Genomic DNA, 12,041 nt, shown 5'->3' on the forward strand with positions numbered 1-12,041 from the left:
TTTATGACTAAGAGATCCCTTTGGTTGTGTGAAGAATGTGGGGTAGCCCTGTTGCGAGGACCTATTTCTGTAGTCTTGGTGAGTATGGATGTTTGGGTTTAGACTCTTCACGTGGTAGCACTGAATAAGGATGTGGAGGCACATTTAGACATGGTGCGACTTTGGGAAGTGGCCCTGATAAGACCTGCTATAGATTGTGGATTGTGGATTGTGGGGAGAGGGGTGCATAACATGGATAACTGCTGTTTCTGGGCTGGGTAGCTCAGAGCGCCTCTTTCTGGGATGGAGAACACTAGGGCATTGGTAGATTGTGGAGGAATAAGAAAGAGTTCTCTTTGGGACACTTTAAGCCAGAGATGGTTAACTGATCCATGTTTTTTTTGAAAGTCACTCAGGTTATTGCGTGGAAACTGGGGAGGGGAGGGCATCTGTGAGGCAAAGTGACAGCCCTGGGTGGGCCTCAGCAGGGACAGAGAGGAAACTACTCAGGGACAAGGCTGGAGGGGCTCCAGCAGAGAATCTTGCAGGCCCGCAAAGGCTTTAAGCTTTTCATCAGTAGGAAATGGGCGACAATGACAGGGCTTTGAGCATGATGAGAGTTGACCAAAGGCCTGCTGTGTGGAGAGCAGGCTATAGGGTAGAGTTGCCAGATTTAGCAAATAAAAATACAGAATGCCAAGTTAAATTTAAATGTGAGATCAACCACAAATAATTTCGTAGACAAGTATAGTCCATGTAGTATTGGGGATATACTTTAGCTAAAAATGTATTCGTCGTTGATCTGACAAATTTAACTGTTATTTACCCAGGCAACCCTATCACAGGAGCAGGTGGAGGGAGCCCCTGCGGGCATTGCAGGGAAATGGAAGGGGCCAGAGTAGCAGCAGGTAAAGTGTGAAGAGGGGTCCCAGAAAAGACAAGGGTGACCCATTTGGTACATTTTACCGGGGAACAGCTCTATGAAGACGAGCTTCTTGGCTCTTCCAAGTGTTGGCCGAGGGTTCCTCAGGGAAGACTTACCCGTCTCTTCCAAACCTCCCGAGCCCGCGGCTGGCTCCACTGCTAGCCCTGCTGCCCTCCGACTCCACGGCGTTGAGCAGTAGCTGAAAAGCAACAGCCCGCGGGGCCGCGCTCTAACCCCGCCTTCCGCACCCCGCAGGGGTGGAGCCTGAGCGAGGAGCCAGCTAGCAGCCCTCTCTCCCCGGATGACGAGCGGCAGGATAACATGGAGTCCGGCAAGATGGCGCCTCCCAAGAACGCTCCGAGAGATGCCTTGGTAAGTGCGAAGGATGAGAGGCGGGGCATGAAGCTCGGCGCGGCTGGCGTCTTGGGAGGCAGGCCCTGGCGGAGGGCCTCCGGACGGGCTCGCGTACCCGCTTCAGCTCAATCGGGGCGGCCAGAAGGAGTGGGATACGGGGGTGCCCTGGACCCCGGGGCGTTTCTCCCGCAACCCTGGCAGCCCCACTAGGGGGAGGCTTGCGGCCCGCCAGAGTGCGGAGTCCAGCCACCCGGCTTTGTCTCCTGGGCCTTGGGGCCCATACGCTTTGTCGTCTCGCCAGGTCTGTGAGCCCTGACTCTCGCGTCCAGAGTACTGATGCTAGCTTCCCCCATCGCCACATCCGAAAATGACAACCAGCTGTAGCCTCCCCTAGCTTTCCCGATGGGAAAGCCAACCCGGGCCTTTTTCTTCTCTCTTTGCCCCCGCCCCCGCCAAAAAATAAAAAGTTTTCAGGAGAGATTACGACGGCTTTTGGTGTGATCCCGACACTCACTTGAGAGGAAAAGTATATGAGTACAAGTCTGGGGCCCAGAGAAGGGGGAACTTTTATCATAAATATAAATACTACCTTTGGTCCAGTCTTGATTTCCAGTACCTAGATTATGCATCTGGCGTTTTTATTCAAATCCACAGGTGATGGCACAAATCCTGAAGGATATGGGAATTACGGAGTATGAACCAAGGGTTATAAATCAAATGTTGGAATTTGCTTTCCGTAAGTTAACAAAACACCAAAAACTTGCCTAACTTGTGAATCTGAAAACATTGTTTTATTGTAAGAACATTTTCAACTAAACTGCTTGAACAGTTACTATCATAGAATTCAGCCTAAAGCAGTAAAAAGGGAGCTCAAGCTAAGGGGACAGTAGTATTTATACTGTGGTATCTGTTTAAAATTGGCCATGCAAATAGGACAATCATAGAACCAAAATTCATAAACTTTCTATAAGTTAGTAGAACCTCCCATTAAGAAAAGTGACCGTGGGCGCCTGGGTGGCTCAGTTGGTTAAGCGACTGCCTTCGGCTCAGGTCATGATCCTGGAGTCCCGGGATCGAGTCCCACATCGGGCTCCCTGCTCAGCGGGGAGTCTGCTTCTCCCTCTGACCCTCTTCCCTCTCGTGCTTTCTATCTCTCATTCTCTCTCTCTCAGATAAATAAATAAAATCTTTAAAAAAAAAAAAAAGGTGACCGTAACCATTAAGTTGTTTTCATGTTTAATAATGTTTTGTTCTTAAAGGATATGTGACTACAATTCTGGATGATGCAAAAATTTATTCAAGCCATGCTAAGAAACCTAATGTTGATGCAGATGATGTGAGACTGGCAATCCAGTGTCGCGCTGATCAGTCTTTTACTTCTCCTCCTCCGAGAGATGTGAGCAAACTTATCTGAAGTTCATTTTACATAAAATTTTCTTAGATTGTAGTTCTAATAAGGATTTTTCTTTTTTTTTTTTTTTTAGTTTTTACTGGATATTGCAAGGCAGAAAAATCAAACCCCTTTACCACTGATTAAGCCATACGCAGGACCCAGACTGCCACCTGACAGATACTGCTTAACAGCTCCAAACTATAGGCTGAAGTCCTTAATTAAAAAGGTAAGAATCTGTGGTCAGCTTAGTTTTTTAAAAAGGTGAGATGTGTTAGGGGAAATTTGTAAAAAGCAAATTCCTGTAGATAGATTAGTAGGTTAAAGACTAAGATAATTTACTAGGATTTTTTAAATTTATAGCCTTGAAAATACCATCTCTGCAATTAGCTAGTATGTTAAAATACAAAATATAAGATCCAACATTGTTAGAACAAAAAGGAACTTTAGTGTTCATCTAACTCAACAATTAATTTTCACATCAAGGAACTGATCCTCAATTCATCTATGGAATTAGTAGCAAAGCTGGGACTGATTCCCAGGTCTCATAACTCCCAGTATTTACATTTTATCATTTTTTGTGGCACCTTAAAACAGAGTAAATGGTATACCGTCAGGAATTGGACTCAATTTCTGAAATATGACCTAAGCCTCCCCCACCACTGAAAAAGTTCTCCCCACATTCAGCTAGCTGCCTTTGTTGTCTGAAATTCTGCTGTAAGAGTATCTTTCTTTTTAGGTTAAGATACTGACTAGTTAAGATTGAAAATCATGAAGATGTTAGCTGTTATCCCCAAATAAGACTCTACCCTAAACTTAAATACTATATACAATTTTATATTATGTGTACTCATATCCTTTATATAGATATATGTTTTGTTTATACTATATATGCTTGTGAAGACCCTAGTTTAAATGTTGGATTTAGAACACTAATGGAACAGAAACAGGACATTCTTGCCATGGGTTACCATTAATAATTCATTCCTGGTAAGTGTAAGGGTCAGATCTGAACAATATTAAAATTAATAAGTTTTTTAAATCCCCTAGGGACCTAACCAGGGAAGACTAGTACCACGGTTAAGTGTTGGTGCTGTTAGTAGCAGACCTTCCACTCCTACTGTAGGTAAGTGAGAGAATGAAATGACTTTTCTGTCTGGTAAAGAAGTGCCTCGGCACTTCATTTTGAACTATAATCCAAGTCAAAAGCTGAGTCAGAAATTCCCAAATGTGTGTTGCCATTGATAACATTTGCTCGTCCTCTAGTAAAACTATAAACATTATTTTATCAGATTTCAAAATTAGAAAGCCACAAGGAGTATCTTATCCCAAATGAGTATAGAATTGGACGTTACCCAGCATTGTTGTTGGTATAAACTAGGCACCATAAAGTTTAAGCTGTGTTCTTTCTGCCTTCTATACAAATCAAGTTGCCAAACACTCATGGCAGTAGCCTGCTTATTATCGGAAATAAATTTCTGGGTAAACTGGCAAAAGAATGCAACCAAAAGAAGTTTAAAATGTACAAAAAGTTGCAAAAAATAGAATAAAATAAAATGTACAAAAAGCTTAAGTTTATCAAAGAAAAAAATCATTGTTTTTAATACTAATCTTTTCAAGAATAGTAGTATTATCAACTATATTGCCCCTTCAGGCTGTCTCCTGTGCCTTTTGTGACAGGGCTCCGTCATTCTTTGAGCATTTCTTGCTTTCTGGTACAAGATGTTCTAAGCTCATCCTAATTTCCCTTACCCCAGTCCTACAACCAGCCACTTCTCCAAAGAGCCGTGGTTCCTTTGCATGGAGAATGGTATTTAGAAACCGTTATGTTTTTTTAATTTTATTGTTTAGGTGATAAAACGCAAATGGATTTAGATTTCCTGGTGTTTTGGTCCTACATTCCTGCTGGATTTCTCATAAAGTATTTTCAGACATAACCCTTCTCTTTGACCTGTATTGATTTTTTTTTAGCTCTTAGGTTTATAACTTGAGTCCTACAGATGTCATATAGCTCTAATATAAGATGTAAGCAGCATTTGATTTTTGCAGTGTGTAGATAATCTCTTCATATTCTCATTTCAACATTTTAAGACCAACCTGGTATAATATTAATTGTACACTTCTAATTTACCTGCACGTGACCTTTGTGGACAGAAATTTGCCTATGTAATTTGTCTAACTTTTTGGTCATATACTGTTTATCTGTGGATTCATTACTTTAGTGAATACCAGTTTTTTAAAAAACTCTAGGCTGTGGTAATCTGTTACACATGTTGTCAAGTTAACCAATTTTAGTTATCAGTTGTGATTTTTATCCCTGTTAGACACTTATTATACATGTTTTAGAGATTTTTAATCTAGAATGAGGGAGCTGCTGAACTCTAGTATTAAAGATACAAGTTTTAAACTTTAAAAAAATGTATTTTATAAAGCATTCAAGATCTGAGTATCTACCGTGTTCAATTTTAAAGCTGAAACTCCATACTTAAATGTTAGCAAATCCTTATGGTAATGGCCAAGAAAACATCTACCTATTGTGAATTTCGACAAAATACCTAATACTGTTTCATTAAGCTTCATCACATTCTTTGAACCGACCCTTAATACATCAGAAAACTTGCCTAGGAATGAAGATATGTTAGAGTAAGGCCCCACCTCCTGAGTTGGGGAGAGAAAGCACTAAAACCAAATTCCTGGGTACCTTTGAGCTTTCTTCCCCCATTCAGGCTTTCTTCCTCTTTGTCCCTAGGGAGGATAGTTGTAGTTTTTTCAGCAACTCTTCCCTGGGCACACTGCTGGTTCCGAGGAAAGGGATATATGGAAAGCCTGCACCCTCAAAGGAAAAACTAGGAACAGACGTGTTTCCATAAATTTTTTGAGAGCTATAGCTATAATGTCAGTATATGTCTTTTTGAGTCTTGCAAAATTTATACATTAAGCAAAAATTTGTGGAGTGCCCATTAGGAATAAGGCACAAAAACCATATGCTCGTTAAGGATAAAAAAGTCTCAGACAAGGCTTGTAATTTAGTGAACGAGATAAGACACTAATAAAGGCTCTCATACTATGGCAAGGGAATTTCAGAGGCAGGCAATGACTTCTGAGCAAATCAAGTTTTATAAAATGGGGTGGTATTTGAGTTGTACCAGGAATAATGGGCAGAATTAAGATGGGGGGGTTTAGACTAAATTATCTACAACATCCCTTTCTGAAAAAGTACCTGGGTATAGAATAGGAATGACTTTTGCACCCACCTGGGCACCCTAAAAGGGTCTATTTGATAGGCTTTTGTTAGATGCATGTTGACTTAGTTTCACAAGCCTAGTAGACATTTTCTAATTCTCAGTAAGTGACGGAGATTGAAAATGCCACCCAACATAAGGAATAGCAAACTTGGGTCTTTATTCTGCTAGCTCATTTAGACACTCAATTTCACAACTTCATGTAGCTAAAATTCAGAGTCAGATGCTATTTGAAGAGCTTTACAGAGATTATTTCAATTTTCACGAGAATCCCATGTAATAGGTACTGTTGTCCCATTTGACAGGTGAGAAAACTGAAGTACTAAAAGATTAAATTTAAACTTGCCCAAGGACTTTCAGCTAGTACGTGATAAAGCCCAGATTCAAACTCAAGAAGGTAGGCTCCAGAGCCTACGTTCTTTACCACTGTACTATCCTGAATTTTTAGCATCTGAACTATTGAGCTTGTACTTTGCTTATTTCTGATGATTTTTTTCCTCACCTTTCATTAGTTCCCTGTGCTTTGAAGGTAGTTTCTGTTAAGCTAAGGAGTGCAGAATATGAACCCATATGAAGTCCTATAACTAACATGGTCTGTTAATTACAACCACAGCAGCCCCGCAAACGTCTGTCCCAAATAAAGTTGCACCTCCAGTGTCAGTGACAAGCCAAAGATTTACGGTGCAGATTCCACCTTCTCAGTCCACACCTGTCAAATCAGGTAACATGATGGGCGGGGGTGGGGGGGCCTCAAGTGGTTCTTTTTTGAAGTTTTTTTGAATTTTAAAATTTGTGAATAATTTGTGATTATAGAACAGTTTGTATTCCTATAGCAAGAGTTGTTTTAGTATCATACCAGGAAGGTGGCAGTAATGCTGCAAATCAGGGTTCTTCAGAAGGGTCTATGAGCCCACTAAAATTGTGTGAGATTTTACATATATGTAATGTTTTGGGAGGGAGAGTATTCAGTATGACCATCAGATTCTCAAACAACACTGAATTAAAAGAAGCTGGGGTCCACAAATCGAAGGCATCTTCAGGGAAAAGCAAGGGGTAAAAGCTCAAGGAAATAATATACCTTGTACATCAAATTATTATACCTTCACTCACTTCATGGAAGGGTACATATGAAGTTGGGATAATATGTAAGTAGAATTCTGTTACAGCATAGTTTATTACTGCATGTATTTCAATTTTACATCTTCTGACATCTAACTGTACACAGTAAACTACTTATATGATAAGGGAAATGTGATTCCTGACCCTGAACATGTGCCTTTAGTATGTTCCATGAGTCCAGTGCACTGCTTCCCATGGCTAGGTACTACCTAAAATTTTAGGTGGTTAAGTTAAAACAAAACAAAAAAACAGAATTTTAATGTTGTACTAGATACTAGTTTAAGTACTTTAAAGTACTAAAAAATTTTATTCAACTCTTAATGTAGCATGAATACCAAAGTTTCTTCTATGATGTAGTTGCAATTCATGCTATTAAATTATTAGGATTTTATTTAGCCTTGTTGAATATTGGGTAATTCAGTTTGAGGGTGTCTTCTCCTCTTTACAGTTCCTGCAACAACTGCAGTTCAAAATGTTCTGATTAATCCTTCAATAATTGGGCCCAAAAATATTCTTATTACCACCAACATGGTTTCATCACAGAACATGGCCAATGAATCAAACCCATTGAAGAGAAAACACGAAGATGATGATAATGATACTATGTAAGGAATACAATCAAGATGTATTTCAAACGTGTAGTTGGTTTGGAGCCCATTATACTGAACTAGAATATTCTCTATCTTCTCAAGTTTTATCTTAGAAAACTTAAATGTAGCTGCAGTATTTTTCACAGTAGTTTAATTTTTTTCTTAAAACAGGTATCTTAGGTAAGCATACCAATGTTTTTTCATTAGGCTCAAGTAAAAAAGTATTTGTTTCTGAATATTTTGATTAATGTTGAATTCTACCATGACAATTTTATATTTGGAAGCAGTTTTCTGCCATATATCACTGACAGCACTTAAGTTTCAAGTTTCTACAGCCTCATCAGTGGACTAATCTTTAATAGCATAATTTCTAATCTACATTTAAATACTACTTTCTTTTATAAGGTAAAATAGTCACAATTTTTGTTTTCACCAACTTTTCTGACCAAATCTCTAACTTTAGGAAGTAGTTTTTGGAAAGGATGGATTTAAAGGGATTCTAAATTTGGAGTGTATTTGTTTCTTGGTGATCCCTAACCTCCCATGTCCTCAACCCATTTCTAGATCCCATTCATTTTCTGTACCACCTCTTCCCCACAGGCTCAAGTTTCTCCCAATACTCCTAATTAGAAGGCCAAAACTCGAGTTTAAGAACATGTAATTCCTGATAATACAGTTCAGTGTCATTTTCCTGTTTTTAAAACCTGCTTTACACGCCTGAAAGTTTGCTTTGCTGTTTTTCTCTCCATACCAGAGCACTTGAGTTTTATCCATTGCCTTTCATGCTGAGCTTTTACTCTCCTTTTGACACGTAGTTTGGGGTCAGTTACGGTCTTATATTCCAAGTCGATAATGCCACCATATTTCACATTTCTAAATTTAACAGAGATGCTATAGTTTAAGATCTGCCTTGATAAGTGTATTTACACTGTACCGAGGCAAAAACCACTGAAGAGCAAGTGTTTTTTTTTTTCCTTTCTACCACATACATATATGCTATGATCACTACTGCTTGAACCCTGCTGGGTATCATAGATGGGATCAGACCTTAAAATTCTCTAATGGTTTTCCTTCCTCTAGAAGGCCAACAACAAAAACAAGTTGGTGTAATGTGACCTGCACTTATGTGTACTGTGCATAGGTTTCCCAGTAATGTTGCTAAATACCTGTCCCTATTTTCCATTTATACACGTTTAAACATCTTGGTGGGAAAGATTCAAAGCTTTCAAAAATATAAATAGGCTTGTTTTTAAGTAAGTCTGACACACTCAATATAGGAATTTTGCAGAATTTTCTAAAATAAATTTTCATGTCATAATTTAGAACTTATAGCCAAGGATCCTCAAAACTTGTAACACAAGAAAGTTTCATGTTAGGATGGTGCTTGATACATTGAAGAGAAAGAGTTCAGTGACAGAGACTTGTCTCATCACCATTTGAGTGTTTTTGAATATTAGGAAAAAGGTAGTATCAAACTTACAAAAACGGATCTGATCACCATAGGAGAAAAATGTTCATTATATAGCATAGGATATCATTACTTGAATGTTCTCAGGGAAGCAGCATGTCAAAAAGCCTAGGTTCTAGTCCTGGCTCCATCATTTACCAACTATGTGACCTTACTTCACCTCTGAGCCTAGTTCTCAGTAATAGGAAAATAACACCGACCCTGCCTACCTCACAGGGATGTTGTGAGGGTTTAATTAGCATATGTGAAAATTCCTTCGAAATTGTAAAATGGTTTATAACTAAGAAATTGTTAATGTATTTGTTCCAAGATTATTAATAAAAAATTGAATTTACCATTTATCTTTCAATTTTGATTTAAGGGATTCAAGGAAGATGAACAAGACCCAGTAATTCTGAGGCCCAAAAAGCAATTAAGACTTAATGGGTGACTTAATTATAAATCAGGGAATTGCTTGCTTTTATTTGGAATCAGCACGTGACTCATAGTAAAGCAAAAATAAAAATGAATATGGGTTTAAATCTGTTAAAACACATGCTGTCTTTGGTAGGAATTTGTACATATAACTGAGGCAACTTGCTAGGTCAGCCAGTTGCAGAACTCCCTTCCCTAATTATGTCTACCTAATATAGCTTCTAGAATGACTTAAGGCAGCTCTTGTCCTCCAGCTTCCTGGTGGAATTTTTTAAAAGAGGTACTCATGGTAAATGTGGTGGGGACACTGTGGTCCCAAATTCTTCCTTTTACAAGTAGGAAACAAATGTTTTTGATCTGAGTATGAATACAGGAATACAACCAGTATGTGGGGAAAAGAGAAAACAATGCACACTAATCCTAAGGAGTCCAGAGTGAGGGAAGTACTCAAAGAGTTACGAAAGACAACACTAATCAGAACAGCAGGTACAAAGCAGTGTGTAATATACTACCATATATATTTTAATTCATATGTATACACACACATGAAAATATGCTTTTTATATGCATTAAGTAAGCTCTAGACCAAAGGAAACCAGTCTTAGGGTGGCTGTTTCTAAAGAGGCAAACTGGTAGCTAGGGGACTGAGGTAGAAAGGGGTCTTCTCATTTTAGACCCCTTTTTGACATTTGTATCATGTGCTAGAGGGAAGCTTTGGATATAAAAAGGAAAACAAGGGAAGCAGGCAACACTGAGCTTAACAGACTGAATCAGTTTATGACACAAAGATTTTAATTTCTCTGTACAGGCATACACATCTATCATCTGGAGGTTAAAATTGAATTTGCTACACTTATGCCTAACTCCTCGCAATATTTTATCAGTAATTCATAATTCTGTATTAAATCAGGAAGCACATCCTCGTACTATTCTAGTTTCTACGCTCACAAGTTGTTATATGTTATCTTCCTCAACTAGGTTGTAAATTCCTTCAGAACCTAATACTCTTAGATTTCCTCCATTATGTCCTAAGCATATCGCAGGTACTCAAATATTTGGCTATTTGTGTTTCCCCATTCATTTTCTGGATTAATGACCCAAATAAATGGGGAATGATCCTAGCAGCAGAGTCTAGTAGAAAGTACTTAAAAGGTACAATCAGAGATTGATGGATGGATGAACTGGCAGTGGTAGAGTCTAAGTGCTAGGTTTATGGGTGTTTATACAATTCTTTTAATCCCTCTGTGCATAATAAAATAATTGGGGGAAAGGTAATCAGTAGGGGGGAAAAAGTGATCAGTACGCTAGAGTTCTAGCCAGGCTGTGACATTAATTTGCTGGATCTCTGGGTAGCACCTCTGGGCCTCCTCTACAAAAAGAATAGACTAGAATTCCTGCTTCTCATACCAGGGTACAGTGTACCATTAGAGGTATGCAGAAACATGGTACATTTTAAAATTACAACTATGGGGACAGTATTAATTAAAATGCAAATGAATTTTTAAAAATTCAAGCCTTCAAAATAGGTTTAAAGCAACCATTAACTCTGGAAAGAATAGCAGAAAATCAAATAATCCTAGGCTAGAAGCAGCATTTGTGGGAGTTGAGGCACAATTAAAAAGCAGCCTTTGGAATCAGACAAACCTGGACTTGAATCCCTGCTGTGGCCTAGTAGCTCTGTGATCCTCCAGGAGTTTTTATTTCTCTTCATAAAGGTGAAATATATATCTAAGTATGTAAAATGCCCAGCAGAGAAATTCTGATTAAACATGGCCTTTTCAAATCACATGCTTACCTCTGCTCACTCACAAAACTCCATTAAAATGGCAGGAAAGAGAAAGGAAGGGAAAGGTACAAGGACAATAAATGAAATCAGAATGACATTAGAATCACTTCAGAGGAGGTAAAAGGAATCCCCAACAGGGTTACCCCAAAGGGATTTCTACGGAAAGAAGAAATCCCAAAGCAACAGCTACACAGCAAACCTAGAAAGCAGCCAGCGGAAACTGGAGTGGTAGCACAGAGGACTCCAGGAGGGATTATCTCTAAAAATGAACACACTGGGAATGAATTGGTGACAAGTACATAGAAAAAAAAAAAAAACTTTCAAAACTTACTAACTCCAAAGAAAATAAAGAGGTGCATAATAGAATCATAGTGTACAACACAGCTCAGCTGTGACTAGTATTTATAATCACAACGTAGACTACTGATCTAATCTCAAACTATACTGGGTGAATGAAGGGGAAGTATATGTGCAACAGAGGCTGTAAGCTCAATTTTCCCATGTATGAAATTAATATATAGCTTTTTATAAAAATCAAGAAATTAAAAGTATAAGCATGTTACTTAGAAACATGGAGGTAAATACCCACAAAAGCTAAGAGGTAAAAGCAGTCATCTCTAGGCAATGGGTATCACAAATGGGAGGACTAAGCTGAAGCCTCTATTTTGTTGTTCTAACCCTTAACTTTTTAAACTATGGTCATGTTTAATAGAGATAAAATTTAATTTACCTAATCTCCCTGACCAATGCTGCCCCATTTCTTGCATTCAGAAT

General features: G+C 38.8%; 1 protein-coding gene across 1 annotated transcript; it reads left to right on the top strand.

Moving 5' to 3' along the window:
* Nucleotides 1-1,050: 1,050 nt before the first annotated feature.
* Nucleotides 1,051-9,401, top strand: TAF9B (TATA-box binding protein associated factor 9b). Its single transcript, XM_027608950.1, has 7 exons — nucleotides 1,051-1,276; nucleotides 1,913-1,994; nucleotides 2,518-2,654; nucleotides 2,743-2,877; nucleotides 3,699-3,774; nucleotides 6,504-6,611; nucleotides 7,458-9,401. The coding sequence occupies exons 1-7, from the start codon at nucleotides 1,226-1,228 to the stop codon at nucleotides 7,616-7,618; spliced, it is 750 nt and encodes a 249-aa protein (XP_027464751.1). The 5' UTR covers nucleotides 1,051-1,225; the 3' UTR covers nucleotides 7,619-9,401.
* The last annotated feature ends 2,640 nt before the right edge of the window (nucleotides 9,402-12,041 follow it).

Source organism: Zalophus californianus, chromosome X (genome assembly GCF_009762305.2).
Source record: "Zalophus californianus isolate mZalCal1 chromosome X, mZalCal1.pri.v2, whole genome shotgun sequence".
NCBI lineage: Eukaryota > Metazoa > Chordata > Mammalia > Carnivora > Otariidae > Zalophus > Zalophus californianus.

Excerpts from the sequence above, each read along its gene's own strand:
- TAF9B (XM_027608950.1), top strand. The coding sequence starts at position 1,226 with ATGGAGTCCGGCAAGATGGCGCCTCCCAAGAACGCTCCGAGAGATGCC. Across the intron at positions 1,995-2,517 it reads AATGTTGGAATTTGCTTTCC|GATATGTGACTACAATTCTG; the intron begins GTAAGTTAACAA and ends TTGTTCTTAAAG. Across the intron at positions 6,612-7,457 it reads GTCCACACCTGTCAAATCAG|TTCCTGCAACAACTGCAGTT; the intron begins GTAACATGATGG and ends TCCTCTTTACAG.